The 27,651-nt window shown below is 36.0% G+C and overlaps 1 protein-coding gene across 1 annotated transcript in view; it reads right to left on the minus strand.

Annotated features, from left to right (window-relative positions):
• PRKN (parkin RBR E3 ubiquitin protein ligase) overlaps positions 1 to 27,651 on the minus strand; it is a 554,180-nt gene that overhangs the window by 348,377 nt on the left and 178,152 nt on the right. The window contains exon 5 of the mRNA XM_058801467.1: positions 26,315 to 26,398. Within this exon, the coding sequence (XP_058657450.1) occupies positions 26,315 to 26,398 (84 nt within the window). The remainder of the gene's footprint in view (positions 1 to 26,314; positions 26,399 to 27,651) is intronic.

Here is a 27,651-nt window from a genome sequence, read left to right on the forward strand (position 1 = left end):
GCCAGCTCCCAAAGCTATCCATTGAAAGACTCCCTGCTTGACTAAACTGCAATTAAAGAAACAGTAAATTTAAATGTTAAATACAAACAGAACAGAGGGCTCATTAAAAATATAGGGAAAAAATCCCACAAGATTATGTGTCAAGTATTTTTTCAGAAGTCGTCCTGAAGATTAAAGAATAAAAGAGTTATTCACAACATATGTTGAGACTAGCAGTATACCCTTAGAAAATCAAACACTATCAACCCACACAAAGCACAGTTCTACACAACCAATGCAATAGTCTGTCTCTGGAGATCTGAGGCCTCAGTGCTGTGCTGGGAGTTCAGAAGTACAGGGAACGTTTGGAACCAAATGTGCAGTATGCCCTGAGTGCCTGACAGTTCTGCAGTAGTGTGGACTTAATTTCCAGATTTTTTTAATATTTCTTTCTCTCTGCAGTAATACACATTCCATCTGTTAAAAAGCTTTTAAAAGTCATGAAACCAATTAAGTTTCCAGCTGCATATGAAAGTTTATGTTGCCTGGTTTTGCACATTGCATGAATACACAATCCACAAGTATTTATTTATTCAATCTGCCAGATTTTCCAGAGACTTAACACACTTTTTTTTATGCCAGGGCATATACCTATGAAGTTATCACTACAGATAAGCCATCAGCACAAGTTGCTTTTTAATTGCTTCCAGCAATGAAATTACCAAAAGCAAACTATAAGACTGAGGAGTGTAGCCACTTTTCACTCTTCAGCTTTGCATTTCACCAGGCATGTAAATGTAGCTATCAGTTTATTTAGTCTTTCACCCAGTGTTTGGAAGCCTAAGGAGGGAAATTTGCCAGATTTTATAATCCAAATCATTTCTGTTCCAATGTTAATCTCTGAACAGGCATAGAGACCTAGGAGCCAGCCAATTTAAGACTAACATTCTAAATTAGCCTCAAACTCTAAAATTCATACAAGCAGTAGTTATTTCTTAAGGTTGATATCAAAATGTCTCTAAACTTATGCTATATGAGACAGTATTTTTATAATGTTGATTTTATAATAAAAAAATCCCCAAACCTTACAGAATAACACAGAAGGAATAAGCAAAAGTTCATGCAGTCTACACCAGTATCTGACTACTTCTAATATTTTAATATTTTAAAATAGAAGAAATCACATCATTCCTCCTTTATGAACATGTGTTTTTAGGTACAAAAAAAAATTCTGTAAGCATTGCTGTTCAGCAATGAGTAAGGATGTCAAGGAATTACTGCAAAAGCAGAGACAATTTAGTGCTTTTCTTAGTTCTAAAAGTGAGCAGTTTTATGGTCACCTTCTACTGCAGTGAATACCTTTAGATCATTTTCTTGCCTAAAGGCATAGGTCCCATGAAATTGTGAACATCCTATTTAACACTATAAATGTCTTCCTTTTGACAGTGTTTCTGATAGATTGTTATTCAGAGAAGGGAGCGGGCATCACTCTTACATACTTTGTCATATTCTTCACTCCCATTATCGCTTTTGTGTCACACAACATCATAAAAAGCGCACAAGGGAAGAAAAGGTTCAAAGATACATGGTCAATGTTAACTCCTTTTTATAAAACTCAAGAATAAAATGCTTACATTTTTCAAAACACCCCCAAATCTTCTTTGATATTCTGCTAAAAGTATTTCTCTGTAAACTCTGTCATTTCAAACAAACCAGGGGTTTACATACCCCTAACTGCTGATGATAACTGAACTGTCTTCTCTATGGTCAAGTAACCAACATAAGTAAGATCAAAATCATACACAAACTATCAGGGGAAGGCAGTCTGCAAAAGGCCTAGAAGAGACTTTACCCTTTTGATATATATTCTCAAGTCCAGTTTACTCCACTGTCAGAAAAACCCACTAGTCTTGGCTAAGTACCACCGAGATAGGCTGCACCTTGGCTGGTGTACAACATACACACATAAAAACACACCTTCCTTCCCTTGCTTCTCATTCTGTGCTGGTTAATTTGGATAAAATAAGGAAACTCAGGGAGGTTTCTTATTCCCAGTTCTTAACAAGATACAAAAGAACATGAGAGCCTTATGGTACTGTTCCCCTCAATTGTCCACACAGGTTTATTTAGGATTGATAAGCAAAGCCATTTTTGGGTATGTTTTATTGAAGGTGTAGTTTTCATTTTTTTTAAATTATCAGTAAACTTTAATCTCATTTCAACTATATCATCATAATTATCCCGATGAAAGAGAAAAAAGTTCAATGCTATTGTGGCATACCCCTATGATAATGATTAATTTGTTTTTGAAACTGAAAAATTGAGTAGATATTCAGTAGATCTAGGGACAGATTGAAGGAGACTCACTTCAGAATAGCTGTGGAATCAAATATTTCTTCTGGGATATTCTGGAAAAGACTGAGCTTAACTCTGCCCAGAGATATTTTCAGGTTCCCACATCTCAGAACAACTACAGGCAGTAGTTTTCCAAGCCATGGAAATACCTCTGTGACAATAAACAGATCTAAAACATCACTGTTCACATATGGAACAGGCACTGCTTTTAATGTTACATAAGTAAAAACCATCAGAACTACACTGGCTAACTACTATGAGGAAGGTTGTAGAGCCAAAGAGCAATTCTTCAAGACTTAGTCCTAAATGACTTTGTGATAGACTGGTGAATGCATTACATACACGAGCCTGCTCCACTTTCTCCTGTGAGCAAACAGTATTTTGACTGTCTCTGCTCACTGGAAGATATGTTGCACAAAATAATGGCAGTTCCCCCATGCACCTCACCAAATACTACCAAGAACCTCAAATCAGGTACTGAGCCTGGTAAGCATCACCTAGGACCATTTAATTGGTGACTGATATTCAGCATGGCTTAGCTTTGCTAAGCAAACATTGAGACCTAAACAGTTGTTAAGATCAAAGGGAGAAAGTTATTACCCAAATATCAAATATTTGCAATAGAGTTTGGTTTATGGTAAAAAACTACATAAATAAAACAAAAGCATTCCTATAGCTACCTGCATTTTAAACAAGCAAATTCTTCTATCTCCTCTATGGTTGGAATTCATCTGGAACTGTTATAATACTTGTAAATGAGAGGCGAACCTTAGGCTCTGCTTCTGTCATCAGTGCTATTTCCTTTCAAGATACTCTCAAGAATATTTTTCTCCTACTTGAGATTCCAATTCAAATCAAACCTTTTCTCTTGGATATCCTGTGATTCTTAAAACATGATGCTTGATCATGATATCATTGATGTAAACATTATTCCCAAGGACAGCTGACTTCCCTGAACTGAAAAATGCAGCTTCCCCTGGGCACAGATAAGTGGATCCCCTCCTAGGCAAACAAGGGATAAATACAGCTCTCACACCTCAGTGGTTAAGGACAAATAAACACTTAACTCATTTTAAAGAGAAAAGATTTACGCATAGTATTAAGTGATTAGTTGCTAATGTTCTATTAAGAATTAGCAGAAAAGTATTCAAGGTTATTAAGTGACAGTGGATTTGAAGTTCCTTAGTATAGATTTTAGGAATAGTTCAATGCAATTATTAAAATAAGTTGATCACTTTAATCATTTACATACAAAAATTAATACAAATCTCTAAAAAGCATAATCACTACACTCAGACAGCATTTCCTCACCACAAAAAAGTCCCCACAAACTTACTTTAAGTTTTCCTGTTAGAAAGAGAAGACCCTGTGAAAAACTCAGTAACTCATCTCAGACTCAAAAATTCAAATTGGAATCAGAGAAATCAGCATGAAAAAAGAAGCATGCCACCAATAACAGCATACTTCAACTACATTTCTACAGAAATTTTCCCAACCCTTCCACTTTCAAAGTTGCAGAATCCCTGTTGTTAAACATACCAGAGATGGCAATTCATAGACAAAAGTGTGGACTTCAAAAGAAATGCCTTTATGGGATGTAAGGAGAAAAACTGATATTCCAAGAGAGATCACGTGGTATATAGTAAACCTTGCTAAAAACCTGCCAGTAACTAAATGACCTCAAAGATAAGTTGAAGGAACTTCTGATGCAAAGAAAGGCAGTAAAGTGATAATATATTAAATTTAAATGTCTGTAAGTACTATGTACTTAATTTGGCAAGAAACAAAAGCAGCATAAAAATATAGAAGAATTATGAGCATTTTTTCCAATATCTGCTTTCTGACTGAATCCCTTTGCCCTTCTCAAAATGCCTCTGGCTAACAAGATCTGTTATTCATAATAAAAGCTCTTTAGGATGAGTATCTTTTGTTAACTCTTTGCTTGGGCTTGGTCTTGGTGAAAACATCAACTTGGACCTGTGTGAAGGATGGAGAATGGAAGGAGTGGACTTCTAAAATGATTATTATATTTTTGAGATGAGTAGCATTCAGGGGCAGAAGTGCTACCCTCCTGCATTTTTAAAGACTTGCTTTTCTTTTCAATTATAACACTTGCAATCTAAATGTGTCCAAGTGACTAAAAGACACATATTTTAGAGAAGGAAGTGTCAGTATCTTTTACAATATCTCCTTTTAATTCTTGGATGACTTTAATTGAGCTCATATAAGAAAAAGATTAAAAATACACAGTTCCACTTCTTTGTTTCTGAACTTAACATTCACCATGCCTTTTATTCAGTTGAATATATCAAAACCAATATGCTGCATAATATTTTTTGAGCAGAAAGCCTTTGATATGGAAAGTATTTGAGTGCAGCAGGATTATGGAACAGGAAGTATGCATACTCCTCATGAATCTTTACAAGATCTATCATTTCAGTTTGGACCAAGTCACTTAAAACCAAGGTTTAGAAATATAAAAATGCATCTAAAACTCATCATAAATAATTTTCACGAGATGTTTTTAGGAATAGAAAATAGTAACAAACTATTGTCATCCAACCCAAATCCCATTTTTATCCGCATTCTTAAAAAAAATAAAAAAAGAGCAAAAATCAAGCTGAAACCAAATCTGTTGATGTACTTATTACCCTTGCAAAGGAAAAATATTTCCATCTTTCATTTTCCACAATTCATTGGAACAGCAGGAGTATTGTTCAATTTTTTTTTTCCATCAGACAGTTATAGAACCATTCAGTTTTATTCAGACATTTGATGTGATAGAACCAAGATTATTGATGATTGAAAAAAAGCTTGCCTTTCTATTTTCCATACTAAAACTCTGTCAAGTTATTGATTTGTTTTAAAATCTAAAGAGAGGAGAAAGATATATTTAAGATTAAAGTAACTGGCATGATAAGTTATTAACTGTACAAGTTTTTAATGACATCTGGTCTCTCTGAATAGAACATGAAACTATAGTTTCTAGGTATTTTCTGTGTAAGAAAAACAATAGGAAATGTAGCACCTATCATTTTATTTTCTTTTCTTGTCTACTAGAAACAACACAGTGGAAAAATAGAACACAAGTGCCTTGGGAATCCCTTAGCTGCTGCTGCCCACACAATACTACTTCAACCACGCAGGAAAATACTCTGTGGGAAAATGACTTTTCACGTTTTTATCAGCAACAATTCTTATTTGCTTTGCTCATCTAAAGGCAACCTCACAACAAACATGCTTTGTTTCTCTGCAAGTGGAGACTCAGCTCAAACAATTCTGTCCCTAATTCTGCTGTCTTTCCTTCAAGTAGCAGTATTTCCATGACACAAATGCAGAACAACCCAGTTCTTCTATCACCCATTTTCTCAAGGTAGAGACAAAGAAGTGAAGGCTGTAGGGCATTGTGTGTCCTTATAGTTGATCTTTGTCTGGAATGTTACATTGTAGTCAAATCAAAGATCCTATAGACCGCCAATCCCCAAAAATACCTAACTAATAGGTCACAGGTACTGCGGCGTCTGAGGCATGTAAAAATACAGTAAGATAGTTTAAATAAATAACTTTTCAATCAGAACAGCCATGCTTTCATATAAAATAATATGAAAGCTTTACACATTCCTTTCTCTGAAAGAATGCAAAATCTCCCCTTCTCCTCTCCTAACGTTTTTCATCCACACATTTATCCAATGCAATCTCTGATCAGCACTAACTTTTGGGATGAACCAAGACTGCAGGTGTCAGGATGATGAAATTACTTAGCCCAGACTCCAGAGCCCAACCCAAATAGGGTTGAATGCGTTCACCAGCATGTATGAAACAGATTCTTTTGGAAAAATTCCTCTGAATTACTTGAGCCACAGAAAAAGTCTCAGTTTCAGAGTAGCTTCTTACAACATATGTTGCATATACAATTATATGTTATAACCATCATAGCCTGAACACTAGTGCTGATTCCTAGGACTTTCCCATCAGCCTCTTTTAAAGTAGAATCCAACTGTCTAATTTTGTTATCAAGTGTTTCCTGTAGATAATAAACCCTTTACTTTGAGCTTAATTTCCTCTGGCAATCAGATTTGAATTTTTATGTGAACAAAACCCATGACAAGGGCTCAAGGAGGAAGAAACTAAGAATACTACATGATAGCGAATCCTCAGGCTGCGCTTCTTATGGCACAAAAAGTTGCTTTCAATTACAGGTTTGAGTGATTTGTTTATCTTCCAACCATGTTAGCAAGCACTTAGGGTAAAGACAGACAGTGATCAAAGCTTCAAAATAACTACAGAAAGAAAATCTAAAACGTACAAGAAACAGGACTCCTATACTTGAGCTATAAATATTGCACAGGTGACATTTGACTGTAAAGTCTCACTAAGAAGCTTCAGAAGCCCACAGAGTTAATAAATCATAATGCCTCAATAATCCACATAATTTCTTGAATTGACTATTACTTTTTCTTGGATATTCTATATGACAGGAGTAATTCCATAGACTAGTCTGTTAATACTGATGGTTCTTCTGCAACATATACAGTAGATTCCCAAACAATTTGTTATATCACATCCATCTGATCATGTCACCATGGGAAAATTTAAATTTTATCCATGCCTTGATATCAAAGGAACTGGATAGGTTCAAAGCTTCAAAAACAGGTATTTTGAACCCAATTGGCATTTAAAAAATGACTGTTATTTTTGGGTTTAGTTTCCAGCCTTTAACTAATATCACCTCTGTCCTAGAGCCTGACATCCATCCATTAAACATATAGATGATCTACAAGTCTCTAACACAGCTGAAAGACTAAGACACCTTTCATTTAGCACTATGGCTGCCTCAGGGGGAGCATCAGTATTTAAGTGATGGCACTGGGCAGACAGAATTAGGCTGTAATACTACAGGAGTGGCTCTTTACTTCATCTCTGCATCTTCAGCTTTGAAAATTGGACAGTTTGTTCTGCCATCTTCCCAAAGCCTGCCATAGATCAGGACATGAATGAGAATGAACCAGCCCAGACTGCCCAGTTACAATGGAAACAGTAAGGGGAGGAGAGGGAGGAAATGGCAGAAATATTATTCTCTCCCTCTGTACATGGTATATTTGCCTTCTCAGAATATTAAAAAATGCTTGGCACCTCCTGCATATTCTTTGAACAGACACTGGGGAATTTTTAGTTCTATTTGCCACCTAGAATTTTGTGACTTTTCTTCTGATGCATGTTTTTCATCATGACATTACATTATTAGCACAACTACAGTTATGCTGCCCTTAAGTCTTAACTGAGTTCTACTGTATTTTTTGGGTTAATATTCTCCTTTCTACAGAAATGCTAAGAAGCAGGTCTTGTTTCCTACCAACAGAGGTAATGTCTAACCCACATAGAATAAGACATTAAATAATAATATTTGAGAAAAATTCTGCAAAGCTTTTCCAATAGTTATTTTTTCAGGTTTGTTCAACTGACAGAGTCGATGGGGTTACAATTAATTTCAGTAAATTTAGAATTTTTTCCTTTCCCCTGGTTTCCTAGTTTAAATATTTTCTTCTGTGTGGACTGAGAAGACAGATGGAATATTTGTGTAGTAGCACACAAACTGAGACTTAAAACAAAAAGTAACCAAAATACTCTGTACAATAGCCAAAATATATGATACACAGAAAAAGGAGCAATTATGCCAAATATAACCACATGAATACACTTATGCTAATAGTTGACTCATATTGCCATCTTCCAAAAGGGAAAAGGACTATGCATATGTTTAGCTAATTCTATTCATTTCAGCTGAGTAAAACTTGTATATAATCCTACACAAAGAACAACAATTTCTTCCACTTCTGTGGAAAGAGAAAAAGAGGTTTTACTGGCAAGTTAAGGATTTTAGTCAGTATTTAAAATAGCAAAATTTGAATTGTAATATCTAGCATAAACACCTCACAAACTTAAGAAATACAAATACATGCCCAGTGTTTAACATGACTCACACATTACAAAATCCAAATGTACACACTGTTGCTCTGGAGATGAATAAATCCCTAACTAATAAAATGGCACTATAGTCTAAACTCTTGAAAAGCTTTCCCCAGAGGATCTTACAGGCTACTAGGACGTCTTGAAAGTTACAGAGAGCTGCTGGAAATGTAGTGGGTAGAAGGGACAAACAAACAAAAAGCTCACAAAAAGAATCCCACCAAAATTCCCTCTTCTCTTTGGCTAATCTTGTACTGCAAAATCTCTAAAATCTCTGCAGCAAACTGACAGTTTTCTGGCATTTAGTTTTATGCTGTCATCACCCTTTTTTCAAATATATTTCCTATATGCAATATATACAGATAAGCTAGATGCAATATATATGCAAGATGAGCTAGAAAACATAAGTCACAGTGGGAAATTAATTAGCTCCTGTATAATCTTGTTGGAAAAAAAATAAATCTATGTTTGCATACTGTTACCTATAATTTCTAGCATAAGCAATCTGAAAAAATGCAGTAAATAAAGTTAAACAATCATTTAACACAAAAGCCATATATCATGTACATACCAGTAGAGAGGAAGCCATTTCTCAGTAGATGACAGCATAGTGTCATATTTGAAAAGGTATTTTGCACTACTAAGGCCAGAAAGATGTGAATATTCTTCCTTTAAGACAATTTAATGCATAGATATATTATCTAGTGTAGATGGCTGTTTGCATAACTTTAGTATAATGCTGATGAAGTCCTGATAGACCGTTTTTACTAATGTGACTTAATTTGCTTTTTCTAAAAAACCATTATCTATTTACATTGTCCTCACTGTATAAAACAAGCACAAAAAAACCCCTATATTTTTTTCTAAATTTAAAAATCCAGAAGATAATAAAGCTATCTCTACCCTAGCAAAGAGCTTGCTGTTAAAGACTATCCAAGGGCATTTTAGAGTGATTGAACAGAGTCATGCATACAGTCTCAGGGTTAGCAAGGTCCCTGACACGTTTTAGATGGTGCCAACCAGCACCTGGCCCAGGCAGAGCTAAGGAGCAGGCACACCCAGGCAGGTCTGGGGCCTCCATCCCTGTTTTAGGGACTAAGAAAACATACTGATTATAGATAAGCTATGGCCTTTAGGCATGAGGAATTTTCCCAGCAATATTTGACCTTGTAGACCTCCGAGGAGCACTAAATGGGGCATGGTTTTGCATATCTCTCTACTTCTGGAAACACATTATCTTCCTAACTGCTGCTAATTCCCAGTCCTATTTCCTCTAATCTTCTGACCAGCCAGGCAACTGATGGCAGGAGCATTTTACCCTTCTCCATTGCAAAACAGTTTCTGCTCCACAACTCTTTTAAATAGATTTCTACCCACAGAAATAGCATGTAAATACATACTTAGTCAAAAGAACTTAATAGAAATTCATGACCTCACTCCAAAAGAACAGTGATTTAGTTTGAAAATGTCACTAAAAACCAGTTTACACAATAGCAGAATCTTTAAAATAGAATAAACAGCTATTGAATTATTTCCCCAAATAATAAACATTAAGTTCTGCATTTGACATTTCAAAAACTATTTTTATTGTAAGATCTGTCTTATAAACTACAACGGTCAAAGTTGAAAATTACCTCAAAAATCTTTTAAGAAAAACAAAATAAAAGAATTCCCACAACTCCTAAATGTGTTTATTAGTAAACATTTTTACTTCAATTTTATGTAAGCAAAAGGGATAATTTGAGCTATACCAAAATCATTGTCTTATAATGGTATACTAGAAAAATAAAAAAGGACACCATTGTCTAGTAATGGTATATTAGAAAAATAAAAAAAGACACATTACCAGACATTAAACAAAAACAATTGTCTACATGCATTGTCTTAGTCACAGAATTTCAAACACACCATGTTGAGTCCCCAGGGCTGTGAATACATGGGTTTCAAGCTGACCCTGACTTACAGGTGTGTGGTGGCAGAGCCAGACACAGAAATACTGAACTGTTTCACTCTACTTCCAAGGTACAGCTTGCAGAGGTAGCTGAGCAACAGCACGGATTTGGTTTCACAATGTTGTGCTCATGCAAACATAACAAGTCTATTATAACATTTATGACACATCTTTTTTCAGAGTCCAAAATACTCCTTTAGATGGCATAAGCAATTAATCAGCCAGCACCCACCAAACACTGCCCTCTGCTTACCCCTGCCCTCAGTTTCCTTACTGCTGTTCTTTCTGTACAGACATTATCTCATTTAATACCAGCAAGCTCACAACTTGGAAACAAACTTTCCATCATGCAGCCTACATATTCATGAATATGTAGTAGAGAGGTAGGAAGACCTTGGACAAGTACATCACAGAAAATAATCCCTTTGGGGCAATTAGTAGTCAAAATGAGAATTACAATTGTCTGTAAAACACACACTTCATTCTAATGTTCAGGCCTGCAATTATAAAAAAACTGTGTCCTTTAAATTTCAGAGGGAAGTTATATCTAGATATCAGGTGTGGTTTTGCCTTGTTTGCTTCACCTGTTTACAGTTTTAACTACTCATTTAACCACTATCATGCTATGATCCAGTCTGAGGAAATAAACCTCACCACTTAAACAGGCTCTACCATAGAAAAGATGGTCCAGCCCATACAATGATTAGTAGTCTGCCAGTCACTTTTGTTCCAATCCATAATAGGATCTGCCTCAGCAACACCTTGGAAAACACACACATTCATACAGAAAGTAGAAAACCTGTATTTAGCTCTTTCCTGAGCACACAGAGCTCTTTACTCAGCTCCAAGCAGGGTGGGTGTGCACATGCATTCCTACAGCCAAAAATACCTAGCTCATGTGCTCAATATTTTATCCAGCCTGACACACCAAATGCTTAATTAGTGCAGAACTCAGAGACTGGAACACAGGACAGTGCAGCCCAGGCGCAATGCACTCAAGATTATCACCTGCAAAAGAAGCTAAGCCCTAAAGAAGATGCCCTGTGTGCTGCTCCCATTGGCGATTCTGTATTTCGGACAAAAAGCACTGCTCTCAGTCACAAGCCAGTAGTCATGGTGGTAACAGTGATTTTGCAGTAACTTAACAGTTAAAGCACCTTTTTCTCCATGGACCATATGAAACAAACAGCAAACTTGTATCAAAAGACCACCCTCAGTAGAAATTAATTCCAAAGAAGCAGACACTCCCCTCCAAACTAAATTTGCTCAGATATCTGCATGGACTGTTATCAAGAACAAGATGTGGGCTGTGGCTTAATCTTCTTGTGAGCTGGGAGACCAGCAACACTGAGTGCAATTTTTCCAATGGGTGTTTCCCTTGCTCTTGAACATAATTAGAGAGAAAAGAAATCCATGGACAATTGGATACCACAGATGTAACATACCAATGTTTTCATGAAACTGAAAGAGTTTAGCTGTGTAATTCTCATCCATCTATAAACCTGAACCAGGCTGTAACTGTGATTCCCCACAGGCACCCTAAAACATCATGGTCCAAAACTGGGCAGGCAGCAAGTCAATCCTAATGCTATGAAAAACAATCTAACCTTCTCTAGATGCATGAAAAATAAGCAAAAATCTAACACTGAACAATAAATGTTGTTGCTACACTATGCCATCTCCTAGGTAACCCACACTGTTAATTCTGATCTTTTCCCAGTCACAGGAGCTTTATCAAAACCAAGTTTAAAACCAGGCCTTCAAGGTAGCTCTGCTCATGGCAGGAAGTTGGAACTAGACCATCTTTAAGACCCCTTCCAACCCAAACCATTCTATAAGTCATTCAAAGTACATTTTAAGATACTAGCTAAAATATTCAAAATTAACTCAGTATCTGATGTATATTACATTTTTATAATCTCTAAATAAAAAATAGAGGAAATAGTGTTACTTTAAATACAGCTGTAATATTATGTTAATGTATGTGGTTTATTTGATTGTCAGAGTTTTCAACCTTGCAAGTTTTATCACTTTAACTTGTGGATGATTTTTTGGGATGGTTGGTTAGGGTTTTATTTGTGGGGTGAGGGGAGAAGATAATATGGATGAAATGTTTTCCATCATAGCTCTTCTCTTGTTCACATACTTTGCAGTATATATATTACTATATGTTTTCCAGGAGTACTTATGACTTTTACAGTTACTTAGAAAACAAAATACTTTAAATCGAAGTTGAAATAAACTGCACAAATTTATTAGGTCAGGTTTCTTTGAGCTAAAAAAAAAGTTAAAAGATTCTCACAGAACACAAATGCTCCAGCAAAACCTGTAAATTACAAGAATTAAGTTATCACAACAAATCCTTATTGACAAGTAAGTGATCCTGCAAGCAATGCACTACTGCCTACCAGTATTTAAGAATAAGCTTCCAGAAATCAATTTGTTAGTGGGTACCACCTCTAACGCACATAAAAGTCATAGCGCCTTTAATAACTATCTCCACAGCAAATTTCATTACTTTTCCCCATTTAAAAACTCAAATTAATGTGGGGCTAATATTTTTGTTTGTAAAGAATGAGATATACAGAATTACAGCTCCTCCTAATAGCACTGTAACAGCGATGTTTGGTGAAAAGTTACTTAGTAATTAGTCCTAGAAACATCCATTTCTTCTGTGCTGCAGATGACTATAGAATCCTCTGATGGAACTTGAAGAATTCTGTGCCATTTCTGATGTTGCAATGGTGGGATAGCAGGAGAGTGAAGTAGGTTTATGCATCAAATGGAAGGGAAATACTTTTCACTAGAACATTCTTTCCTTCATTTCCTGGCAGCAGTTTAACCATCTGTAGCTTCTAAGAACAATTAATAAACACATTTAATCTGCCCACATACATTTAAGTGCCATAGTGGAAAAACTCATACATTTCATTTTGGAATGCCCCAAACATTTACCAAAGTCCCAAAGAGCTGCCACAATCTACAGTACAACCAAACAGGAGATGTAAGTACCACGAAACACAGTATTTCACAACTATTTGAAGCTAACTGTTACAATCCTTACTGTCAAAAATTGTGGATAACACGTTCTTAAAAAGTTTTTGGGTTTTTTTAACCACATGTTTCTAGCCATTCATTGTAGTATAGCAAGGGAAATATGTTGTCATCTTATTGTAAAAGTTCCATACCTTCTTGGTGATTTCTCATGGGCAGTTCCTCAGAGCACACACACCCTCTTCTTCAATGCAGAGCCAACAAACTCCATCTCCCCTCTCAACCAGCTAACCCACTCTTTTGTAGTACTCTTATTCTTATTGGACACAGCTGTGGCCTGTTAAGGGCAGGCCTGTTCCTAATCTTTGGTGATTAGTACAGCTGCAACTCCTCAGGTGTGAGACTACCTTCTGCACTATTTTTATTTTCTTATATTCTCCCCCCCCCCAGAAATATTTCACTTCTGAGCATCTTTCCAGAAAAGTGGCCAAAATACTGAGTATTTCTAATGATAATTGCAAGACCTTCATTGGAGGATTTTTATGTATTTATCCAGTCAATTATTTACACATTCAGATTGATGTCTCAAATGGGGCAGCTGCTTAAAACATAGAGCATTGTTAACCTCAGCAGAGTATTTGTATATTTAAAGCTGGGTATATATTCTAAGTATCTTTTTGAGTTAGGCCATTAAGGCAGAAGATAGAATCCAGAAAACATTTGCTATTACAATGTAAGCCTTCTATACTTAAAATAACATAAATTTGCCTTATACTTGACTATTCTGAGCTAGAAATACATATTGTGAACTGAATACAACCCCTTAGGCCTTGCCCCAGGTAGCAATACTGTGAGAATTCAGGCATTTCTGACAGCAGCTATTTGATAATTACCCATCACATTAGCATGAACCATGAGAGACAGAGCCCATAATGTGTTGCAGCAGTTCCAATATGAATTACCTTGCAGCCCCTGGTGAGAGAAGCTCACAAGTAATGCCATTGACTGCATTATCTCACACCACCACATCCTATAAACAGTGCATGCCTATTCTAAACTCAGTTCTGATTTGTAAAAGATCGGCTAATTTCACAAGGTGTATGCACAGAAGCAGACAACACAAATTCAAATTTACAAACTGGTCCTAAATTAGTTACAGGCACAATTTCTTAGGAACAGCTAGACCAAAAATATAGTAGGCAATTGTTAATCAAAATCTAATGCCTTCACATTTTAGAATCCCAGACCAGAACATTAAGCATGAAAACTATAGGTGGGAAACAGATTTAATGCCAAGGTAAATTTTACGGCAGCTTTTAGATCTAACAGAATGTCTCGCATAGTGTGTCAGCTGGCAAATTGACACAGTTATTAAACAATCAGTAACAGTACCTGCCACGTGTGAATGAAGAAATTGTGTTCTTGCATTGTAAATGCTGCCTGACATTTGAGGAGATTCCTCTGTAACCATACTGTACCCTAACAAAATCACCCTCATCTGATTAGATTGCTGATATATGATTGCAGGAGCATGTTGCATGCTTGAATGGAAACCCAAGGCTTCAATCATCAGCAATGAATTTGCAACAGCTGCAGACAGTAACATGCTGTTTAAATGTCATGTGCAGTGAGCAACTAAAGATTCATTCAAAGTGTTACTGAAATCCACTAAATTACAAAATGTCCCTGAACACGTTAGACACATTGACAGAGTACATGCAAAAATATGTATCAAACAAGCTTCATTTGAAAGAAAATGGGGGTCTGATTTGTGAAACAAGTGACAGAGCAAATATGATAGAGTTTGGATCTAACTCTACTGAGTCTTGTTGACTTCCTTTCTTTGGTTTTCATATAATTCTGTTTTGTCCATAGTTTTCAATTACTGCTTCCCAATTTGTTCAGGGCCCCAAATACCCCACATGTTTCCTAAAACGTGAATAGAAAAAATACACGAATGGTATAATGGCCTCCAAATAATACATGGAAACAACATGGTCAACATTTAACAAAAATAGAATAACTGTAACACTGCTCTCACCACTAGGCTCAAGACCATATAATGGCAACAAGACATGCCAGTGACAGTCTCTCACACCTCCTTCCCATGGCAGCAGAATACAACACACTGAATTGGGATTCCACTCGCCTATTGTGTTCATGCTAGGTGTAGCTAAACTTGGGATGGATGGACGAATGTAAATTGAAAAGAAATCATATGGATTATAAGAAATATATATATAGCTCAATCTGATGATAACCATCTTCCATAAGAGAACTTCTGGTTACACAAATTTCGCCACATGAAATCATAGAGCAGTACATTCAGCCTAAGATCTTGTCATTAGTAGGAAGTTAACAGTAGATGTCTAGAATATGTGGTAAAAACAATAAAAAATTGAAAATAGTACTTGCCAAATCCTGTTCCTAATCTCCACCAATTTGTTGTTCAGAGACTTCATAAACCAGAAGGAGTGTTTTCACATTTAATAGTTCTCAATGGATTTTTCTTCCATTAGGTTTTTTTTTTTTGAACACATAGCAACTTCCACACTATATCATGCTAGTGTGAGCTGAAGTTTAATTATGTAATGGGCAAAGAGGAATCTCCCTGAGGTTGATTTGAACATTACAATAACAGGAAAAGAACACTGCATAGGCTGAAATAGGATACTATAATCATACCATATTATGTTTTTACAACAGCCAACACAGCATCAGTACAGAATAGTAAGTTCCTTGCTGCAGTGCATCGTCAGCATGTTTTTCAGGCATTTCTAGAAGTAAAATATCTTTAAAACATTAAAGGTGAATTTATGTTCTGTTTTGGTTTGCAAATACAAAATCTACCTTTCAGCACAGTCAAAGGGATTATTTCAAGAATGATCCAGGATTTGGTCAGATGAACACAAGCTGTGTTCTGCTCACTGTCTCACGGAGGATAAAGAAATGATAATTTATAAAACTTAACTTCTCTTTCAGTGAAGCCAGGGGCATCAAACAAATTGAAGGAAAGCTGTTGGTTTGTTAGTACGCAGTTATCAGTCTTTCCAATGGTTTCGGATTCCTACTAAGGACAAATTTTCACCTCGCCTGGAACTGCCTCTCATCAAATGATGAAGCCTCTACACTATCTGAAGAATTTTTCAAGAGCTCTATCATTGATGAAAATGCCAAGTTCTGTTCAAAACAACTGCTTATTTTTAAAAGGCAGTTGTGAAGGGCAATGAGAACCTAACAGCTGAGCACAATCACATAAATTGCTCATATATGACAGAATAAAACACTGAAAGCATGCTTAATGCTCATGTTTTCAAGCTAAGGTTTCCTGAAACGGAACTACAGATACAAAAAGAAAACAAGCAACAAGGATAGTGATGGTGGTGGTGTTTTTCTCTATTTGACAGTGTTAACAACTGAAGAATGACATCCAAAAGAGCAAAGGATTTGTTTGAAAAAAAACATAATTTTCAACATTTTTTGTTCCATCTTTTACAAAATTCTGGCATTTCCACACATGCAAATAAAAATGGTGGTATCAATACAGGAAAGATGAGCTAAATTTCCTGAGACCATTCAGCACAGAGCAAAAATAACTGAATTCCTTTGGGTTTGCCAGAATGTGTATGAAAATTTCAGCACAGAAAACATATTAGCAATTTTCAAGCTAATAATGGGTTTTAATACAGACACAAACTGTGGCACACAAAAAAAACAGTCAACATACTGTAGAAATATTCTGTTTACACTGATGAGGAGTGAATAAGTATTCACTTTTTTTTTTTTTTAAAAAGAGGACAGATCTTAATTATAAAAGCTTTAACTTATATTTCAAGATAAATTATTTAGCTTTCTGTCCCTGTATAGAATTAATTCTATTTTATAATTCAGTTTTTCACCTATCATTGATTTTTCTGAACTGAGAAGTAGAATAATAGAATTTCTTTATAAAGGAAAAATTGATCTACTCCAGAATGAGGTTACTTTGAGAACAACTGTAAAAAAAATCTAGTTATGTTTTCCTAAAGAAGAATCTGAGAAGAAATGTAGAGTTTACATAATTTGAAGCAAGAATGGAAAGAACCACAAAACATATTAAAAACAATGTTTTGTTTATAATGTTTAAGTACCTCAGTATTACCATGTTTAAATACCATGGTAAATCACCTGCTGTGTGTCTTTCTTCACAATCAAGCATTTGAAGTAAATATTTTAAATCTCTCTTTGCTATTAAGTATATCAATTTAAAGGCCTAACCAAAATCAGCAAAATACAAGCACAGCACTTTCACAGGTTATTCCAAACTCCCAAGGTATTGTTCTCAGCACTATTAATCTCTTTTTTACTCAGAAAATGCACTGATGGCTAAAATACCCACCCACATTCAGAGAGGGTTTAAACTACAGAGCTTTACAGGAACACAACCACATCATGTCACCATTTAGGGCAACTTTAGATGAGGTAATCTAGGCAATTGTCAGCATGGAAACCTGACACCAGCCTTACATACAATACATAGCTAATACGGTGCTTGATTAATAAAAGATGAATCAGTAATTAATGCCAATAAATGTGGATTATGGTAACCTGACTCTTTCAAACTAACCTGACACTTATATGAGATTACAAACTTAGCAGAATGTCATAATAGTGATATGGGAATTTACCCAGATTTATATGTAGCATTTGATACAGCACTGACATTTTGATTAGAAACTAGAACACTATGGGACCAATGTTAGAGACATTTAACTGATATGTTTCAAAATGTAATTTCCCACAGTGAAACATCCAATGTCTGGTTTTCAAGGTGACTTGCAGTGATTATCTCCTAGTCCTATGCTATTCAAAACATTTCTTAATGATCTGGATGAAGGCATAAAGTAATTATTCATAAATATTACATATGGCCCAAAATCTGAGGGAATGGGAGCAATGAAACCTAAAAGTCACTGACAAAGCCACATAAACAGCTCATCTGAGATCAAAAACATGATTTGGCATTTTAGAACAGCCAGAAATCAAGTCACACCCTTAGAAATAAGGGACATTCTGTCCAGTGAGGCAGCAACTTGAAAAGACTGAGATTTTTGGTAGATGATCAGCCAAACTGGAAACCTCAGGATGACATAGTAGTTAAATTAGTCTCATTAAACAGCTGAATATCAACACACGTAAGCAGAGCGTATCACTCTTGTGTTTTGCACCAGTGGCATCACTACTACTGTGCCATGGTTTTATTTCATTTGGTGAATGGATAGGTTTGTGAAGATAAACAGCTTTAAAAATGAATAAATAAAAAAAATCTGAAATTATTTGCTGGCCCTCCTTGTATCACAAAATAGAAAAACTACAACAATGGGTCTGGTCTGCTTGCTACTTGCATTTTTGCTTCAATCCTTTCACTTGCCATAGAATAGAGCATAAAATAATAAAACAGTTCTTAAATAGTAAAAGCAATGGGCAGAGAATCTGGTAAATATGAAAGTGTCTCAAATTTGTCTTGTATGGTATTTGAATAAATATCCTCTTAAGAGAGTATCTCTCATATATGGAAAACTATGAGGAGTCAAGGACTATTTTTGTCTTCACTGGTAATGCTCCAGTGAAGCACCCTACCCAAATCACAGAAGGCAAAGGTAAGGATTCGCAGAGTGTAGAACTACCCACTGAGGAATATCAGATTTGAGACCATCTAAGGAACCTGAAGTTGCACAAGTCCATGGGACCTGATGAGATGCATTCATGGGTCCTCAGGTGAATGAAGATTCTAAGCCATTCTTCATCTTATTTGAGAAGTCATGGGAGTCCGGTAAAGCTTTCACTGACTGGACAAGGGTAAATACAACCCCCATTTTAAAAAAGAAAAAAATGAACTGCAGGCTAGTCAGTCTCACCTCTGCCCCCAGCAGGATTGGGAGTGGATCTTCCTGGAAACTATACTAAGGCACATGGAAAATAAGGTGATGATGACAGTTAACTCGCCTTCACCAAGGGAAAATTGTGCCTGACAAATTTGGTGGCCTTCTATGAAGAGGCCACAGTGGTGGTGGGTGAGGGAGGAGTAACTGATGTCAGCTATGAGGACCTATGCAGAACATTTGATGCTGTCACACACAACATCTGTGTCTCTTCACTAGAGGCATGGATTTGATGGATGGACCACACAGTGGATAAGGAATTGGTTGGATGGTTGAATCAAAGCATTGTGTTTGATGTCTCAATTCCAAAGTGGAGACCAGCGATGAGTGGCTTTCCTCACAGCTTGGCACTGGGACTGGCATTATTAACATCTTTACTGGCAACATGGACAATGGGATTGAGCACACCTTTAGCAAGCTTGCTGGTGACACCAAATTGTGTGACCCTGTTGACAGGCTGGAGGAAAGGGATGCCATCCAGAGGGGACACATGAGGCTTGAGAAAGGGGGCCCATGCACACCCCATTAAGTTCAACAAGGCCAGGTGCAAGATCCTACACTTTGAAATCCCAAATACAAGCACAGGCTGGGAGAAGAATGGATTGAGAACAGCCCTGGTAAGGACTTGGCAGATGAGAATATAACCTGGCAGTGTGTGCTCACAATCCAGAAAGCCACCTGTATCCTGGGCTGCATGCAAAGCACCATGGCCAATAGGCCAAAAAAGAAGATTCTCCCCTGTGACAGTGGTCACAGGGGTCTTTGGATGAAGAAAGAGACAAGGATTTGACTCCATATTTCAGAAGGCTTGGTTCATTATTTTATGATATATATATTACATTATAACTATAGTAAAAAGAATAGAAGGAAAGGTTTCATCTCAGAAGGCTAGCTAAGCTAAGAATAGAAAGGAATGAATAATAAAGATTTATGTCTCGGACAGAGAGTCCAAGCTAACTGGGCTGTGGTTGGCCATTAATTGTAAACATCCAAGATGGGCCAATCACAGATGCACTTGTTGCATTCCACAGCAACAGATAACTATTGTTTACATTTTGTTGCTGAAGCTTCTCAGCAGGAAAAATCCTAATGAAAGGATTTTCATGAAAAGATGTCTGCGACACTCCCCCTCTATTCTGCCTTCATGATACTCCAGTCGGAGCACGGCACAGGACCCCAGAACAAGAAGGTCATGGATTGTTGGAGCAGATCCAGTGCAATGATCAGTACCTGGAGCACCTTTCCCATGAAGATAAACTAAGAAACTGGGGGTTGTTCAACCTGGAGAAGACTCTGGGATGACATTAGAGCAGCCTTCCAGTTCCTGAAGGAGGCCTACAAGAAGGCTGAAAAGGGACTTTGCGCAACGGAATATTGTGACATATAAACATATATAAACTGAGAGAGCATAGGTTTAGGTTAGAAATCAGGAACAAATTCTTCACTGTGAGGGTGGTGAGGAACTGGCACAGGTAGCCCCAAGAATCTGTGGATACTCCATCCCTGGAAGTGTTCAAGGCCAGCTTGGATGAGGCTTTGAGCAACCTGGTCTGGTGGAAGGTGTCCCTGCCCACAGTGAGGGGGTTGGAACAACATGAACAGTGCCTTCCAACCAATGCCATACTAGAATTCTATGAAGACTGGATAAAGAAGGTGTCCCAATGGCTGAGGGAACTGAGATTGTTCAGCCTGAAGAAAGGGCTCGGGGTAACTGCATTCTCTCTACAATTCCCTGTAAGGATGTTGAAGCCAGGTGGGGGCCAGCCTCTTCTCCCAGGCAGCTGGTGACAGGACAAGGGAACATGGCCTCAAGCTCTGCCAGAGGCAGCTCAAGTCGACATGGGGAAGAATTCCTTCACAGAAGGGGCTGTTAAGCGTTGGCGCAGATTGTTGTGGCACTTAGTGCTATGGCCTAGTTGACAAGGCAGTGATTGGTCAAAGGTTAGACTGAAGACTTGCAAGTCTTTTCGAACTGAAATCATTCTGTGGTAAGAATCTTTGCATCAATTTAATATTTCTGAAGTAAGACTATCTGGTATTTTAATTAGCACTCCTACTCCATCATACTCATTGTGATTTTTTTTAATAGCATATATTATCTGGACCACTCTCTTCTGCATAAGGCAAACTAACATGGATGGCACTGAAATCAATTGAAAATGCAAAGTCAAGAGGCTTCTTGATATTAAGAAACATTACAGAATTTTAAAATTATTCATAGTAATATTATGACATTGAAAATATTATAATGGCTCCAGGGATGGACAGACATAGTACCTTTAACAATAAACATTGTACACAAAGAAAATGAATAAATGTATCAGATCTTTCCTATCATATGAAAGTCCTTTACTGTATTCATATTTTGATAACATCATTAAATTTACTACTTTGCTTGTGATACTTTAACTGCTAAAGGATTTATTTCTGTTCTCAACTAAAACAGAGGTCTGAGCTAATCAAAGCTAAATGAGATGAAAAATGAAACATATTTCATCTGAACAGTGATGTTTGAAAAGAATAGCTTTAGACACTTGAAAGAAAAAAATCATTTGGTAAGCTGTGTATTTAAAGCATACAAGCTGAACATTATTCCCTTGATTTATTAGTCCAAACTATTTCAGATGAGCTCAGGCTCCCTGTGGAACAGACTACGAAAGGAACACATAATATTGCTGTTCTCAGTGCCAAACCTAATGACAATAAACAAGCAAGGAAGGAAAAATAGGAGAAATGTTTAAAAATTTAAATATAGTAAATATTAAATTGCAAGATTCAAAAATCAGAAAATAAGAATAAGAAAGTCTACATAATTATAATACAGTAAGAAAATATAATTATAATATATAATTATAATATATAATTATAATAATATAATAAGAAAATCTGCATAATTAAACCAAACATGCTTTCTATGCAATCTTTTTGCTCTCAAACATACCCTACAACAGTGAGACTATTGTATAGTCAAATTGAACCATTTAAAATTACATATAATGGCCAATACTAAACATAAAAAAAAAAGTGACCAAACTTGCAATATAAATCTTTGCCTTGGGCTTACTATAGAGTTTGAGATGACTATAGAGTTTGAAAAGAAGGGTGTGCTGATATTTAAGAAAATCCAGAAGTTCACAGAAATCCTGGTGCTTGTTTTAGAAATGGTTTGTTGAATCCTAGCATGTTTCAATAACTGGAGCAGAGATAAAAATGCTATTCAGTTATGATGACAGCTGATGCCATCTTCAGAAACAAAGAATTCAAGGTAACAGTGGTGATATATATCAAATGGGAAGAGAAGTACATTTCTATTTCTATAACAGAGATTTTCATTTTTCCTATTCCCAATAGCTTAAGCCATATCTGACATATAATCCTCTTTAACCCTTTCATTATTTCTGAGATTTTCAAGTCTACAGCAAGTCTTTTTTGCACATCAAATGAGAATCCCAAGAACACATCAATACTTTTTCCACAGGTTTCTAAAGTTCAAAAAGGTTTGCCTTACATTGTGCCCTGGGGACATGGAAATGTCTTTCAGAAACTGATGCATATTCACTGGACTGAGGAACTAATGTGGAGCTGATTCCTATGAAACCACCACTTTAGTGGTTTATGGTGGCATTAATCTCTGTCTCACCATAAAAAGACACATTATTTCTGTGGTTCTTTATGACTTTTAAAAAGCACGAGCCTACATGAGGAAGCAAATATAATAGCATTTTTACATACAGGAGTAGAAAAAGTCCTTAATCGAAAATTTACTTCAATGGATGATAAACAGAAAATATTCTGAGAGACAAAGAACTGTAAAAGTCTAACAAGAACACTCCTCCAGTAATATTTCATTTGAATAAGGAAAGGCTAAATAAATAGCTTAGTCTTACATGCATTCTGGTCACTTGTGAAGATGACAATGAATCCTCAAAAATTATATCAAATACACTTGGGACCTGTTTTAGTGGTGGTCTTGGCAGTACTAGGTTAACAGTTGGACTTGATTATCTTAAAGGATTTTTCCAACCTAAATCATTCTGTTCTAGGCAGTAACAAAAACACTCATATAAGAAGAGCATTTCCAAGCACACCTGCACAGCTACATACCATGTTTCTGACTGAAAGTGTTTTGAGACAGACACCAAAAGTAAAAGGTTCTCTTTCATTTAATGAATGGTGCTAATTTTTGAAACTGTTTGAAAGATTGATTGCAATCCACATTTAAAACAGCTAAAGTTGACTCTTCCATTTTCGAATTACTATAGTTAAAGTTTGTTATAAAAGTGGCTTTTCTACAATTGCAGCAACATAAGTGTTCACAGGAACTTCATCTTTTTGAAGCTGTAGAAGTTCAGACTGATTCTGATAGACTGTAATTAATGTGAAAAACCCCACAGTGACCTCTGCTTGGGAGCACATTGGAGCACATATTGAATCACAGTGCACTTAACATTAAGATAATCATGATATCTTCTACAAATCATTAGAAATTTTATTTCACTGAAATGAAATTTGATTCTCATTATTTTCTCATATAGTCAATTACTTTATTTACATTTTTGCAACCAAGAGAATTAAAGTCTGTCATTCTGTCAAGAGACTAATTTCATACCAAAATACATTCAAACTAGTATTTTGGGGTAAAACGCACTACCTTGTGGTTTTTTATGTTGCAAATTGGTGCTTACAAAAATTGAAAATTGACAAAAAATCAATTTTTAACTGAAACATGTCTTGGGAGAGAAATAATGAAGTAAATTTTTTTCCCCTTAAACAGCAGTATTTGCAGTTTGTCGATAACTTACAACCAACAGCCTTAAAGCTTCTTCATTGCATATCATGGTAAAGAAGCACATACACTGTGGAGCTATTTAAGAGACATAACTCCACAAATGCAAAAATAAGTAGTTAATGATAAAATGTGACCCCATCTTCCAAAGATTGTAACAGGCAAGAAAAGATTAGAGGTTTTAACCCATGATTTAGTTAAGGTTATTTTTATTCTGTTCCAAACAGTCTGTTTTATCAGAGCATAAAAGAACACCAAATCCTTGGAAACACTTCGAGATCTCTATTATTTCTCACTTGGAGCAAGACACAAACCAAAAATCTTAGTGATTTAAGCCTTTGAAATGGAAGATTTCCCAGAAAATAAAGATGTGTTTTCACAGTGATTGAGGCCAAAGAAAAACAAACCATCCCAAAACACAAGAAAGATATCTTTCAGCAACCAGAGGATCTCAACAAGCCATCAATTCAAATATCTGATTCAGGGTTACCTACCTACTGGATAGTTAGGTAACAGAAGAAGTTAAATGCACTCAAGTGCTTAGTTGTTCTTGACTAGATTGATATTGCTGGAAATTCTGGTCAAAAAATCCTAAAAATTAGGAGTGTTCTTGCACCTCAGTTTGCTTCAGTTCTAACACTGTTAGAGCGGTTTGTAGGTGATAAAGGGAAAATGTGTCAGTTTGGAAATAAAAGAACAGCACATTTCTCCAGTAACAGACTCACGCCTGTAGTCCAGGTTGTCTCAAACTGCATTAGCAACATGTCTGTCTAATAAAGGGTGTCTTCTGAAATTTGTTCAGTGATGCCTTACTGAAAGATAACACTGATCCTTGGCTCTGCTAAGTATGCAACTTGCCAGAAGAATTGACAGCAACTGGAGTCATGGGGCTGAGTTGACTGGGTATTGGTTGTTTGCCACAGCATTTGATTTTAGCATTATGATTGGTGGGTTTTTTTCTTCTCTCTCCACCAAGATGGCATTTTGTTTAATTTTCTGCTTTTATAAAATAGGAACTGATTTAATGAGAGAACAGGTTGTAGTTCAGGAGGGAGGGTTGCCAAAAGTGTCATTATTTCACAACCTTTTTCACAAATACGCTGGATAACAAAAGCTGTAAGTTGGCAGCTGCAAGTCAGTCAGGTATATTCTGCCAACAGGTGACAAAACTGGGAATTGTACTGCCAAGAGAAGAGCATTTGAATGTCTAACACCTGCCACTTTCAAGATCATGGTCTTTGTGCGTCCCTTCCAGCCCAGGACACTCTGTGATTCCTGGGTGGCTCAATCAAACACTGCTACAGCAAGGTGCACACCAAGAAGCAGAACATCAAAGGCTGCCAGACCTCAGTTTCTGTTGGCTGCACATGGACTCAGCCATAAATTCCATGCTATTAAAACAACCATTTGGTATCTAAAGTTAGATAAAAATATTTTCTGGCACCATCTATGGCCAAGCAGGAGACACCTATGGAACTGTATGGACGCATCGCTTCACAACTGTCTTGTTAAGGAAGACAAAGAGAAGGTTACACCAGAGCAGGTGAGCACCTCTGGAAAAAGCTGTTTGTGTAGCTCCAATTTACAAATAATTGATGAATAGAATCTTTTCATATGTGGGAAATTCAAGTTTACCTTTAAGACCTGTGTCCTGAAGGAAGACTCAAACTAAGCTTTTTCCTGAGAAGGAATTACCTCTAAGACTTTAGTATTAGATGCTAGAAATATCTAATACATATGAAGGTACATGTATACATACAAAATGTTTTGAAAAATCTATATTAATAATTTGATAAACCTATGCTCCTTTTTACTTAGTCTTTTCACTGATGTCACTTTAAGAAACAAAAGAAGAAACAGCAACAAGATATGAGAGAAAAACCGCAAAGTGGTCATCATGAAGAACCTACTCCTGCAGACAAAGCCCAATATGCAAGTTCTGATGTGCACTATGACATGGAAATTTGAAGCTTTCAAGGTAAAGACATACATAACAATTATAAAATAAGTGTTGACAGAAACATATAATTATTACATCCCACATTTAACCTTTGTATACTTGAAAATCTAAGAGTTATACTTCAGTGCAAAAGATGAAATTAAATTATTTCCTCCTTCATTCCAAATAGCACCCGAACAAAATTCCTCCCTTTTGCAAGACATCAGAAGTTTATTATCTAATGCTGAACATCTCACTTCAATAGAGATGTTCAGCATTAGATAATAAACTTATTATCTAATGCTGACAGACCATATCTGTCTCTTCACAGTCATTACTGAAATTCTAACATGGTTAAAATTGTTACAAAGAATTATTCTTATGAGCATCACAGTACTTGGAGAAACATGACAAAATCTTACCGCTACATTTCCATTGCACCCTTGGAACTGGCAAACACCTCCTATTCTGTTGGGAATTAGCACATCATCCCAGCAAGATGGGCCCTACAACATAAAACCAAAGCATACGAGGATTATAATTTGGTTCATAAATAAACATATAAAACTTGGTTTTGTTGCTGCTTTTCCTACTCTTGTTTCTTTTGTGTTTTAGCTAGACAGTTTTGTTATGATTATACTGAGATCATTCAGGTTATATACAGTAAAGCCCAGTCACAAACAGGACATATGGTCCCTCCACCCTAAGGTCAGTGCTGTGGACAGGCATCATTAGTAGGTTACATTTTCTCAGTTAAAGACAGGAACTGAGTTAACCATAATTAAAAAGCTACAAAGACTCATTCTCTGGTTCAACACTGTTTACACATGGGCCTGCAGTTGACTAAGTGGAAAAAGGAAGAAAGATAACAGCTGGAAGCAGAATAGACAATTAGAAAAACTGTAACTAGATTTCTTGTCTGTAGATAAAGCCTTTACTTAACTGTAATACAACATAATGAAAATAGTAATAGAGAATTGTAATTAGATAAACATTAACTTCAATATTTATCAGTCGTTATTAAAGAAACTTAAAAATCCCCAACCCCTCACAACAAAACAATATAAAACCCAGAATAAAACAGACAGAAAATCCTTATCAAACTTTACAGTGACGTTTTGAATATGTACAGTTCATTTATGAGTATATTACCAAGCAGAAAAAAAAAAAGGATTGCAAATCATCAATATTTCACAATGGCAAAATAATGTCATTAACAGGATGATCTATCAAAGAAGAAAATTTATATATATATATATATATATATATATATATAGATATAGATATACACACATACCATATATAGGAACATTTATAAAAACATTTTGCATCACAAAAGATTGACACTTGTATGCTTTCTCTTTTTATAATTATTTCACACCAATTAATATTTAATTTACAGACAGCAAAATTAATCTGAGCAATAGATTTGAAGTTTACAAGTATCCACATACATAGTAGAAACAAACAACTGAAGTATAAAAAAATGAAAACACTTGATACTTGGATTACTCAGTGTTTGGGATAGAATCAGTGCCCAGAAAATAGCAGAAAATCTTTAACCAGAGGAGAAATTATGGCAGTCAAAACATTGGTCACATTAGTGAAATTAGTGCCTACTTCAAACACCATGAATTACAAAGTAATCCAGCATCACATCTACATCCAATTCCTTCTAGTTCTTTATCAGGCACTTCAGCATTGTGTGGGCACAGCTGAAATGATTTTAGAATTCTCTTAGTAGTGTGAACTTAGTTAT

The sequence above is a fragment of the Ammospiza caudacuta genome, chromosome 3 (assembly GCF_027887145.1).
Source record: "Ammospiza caudacuta isolate bAmmCau1 chromosome 3, bAmmCau1.pri, whole genome shotgun sequence".
NCBI lineage: Eukaryota > Metazoa > Chordata > Aves > Passeriformes > Passerellidae > Ammospiza > Ammospiza caudacuta.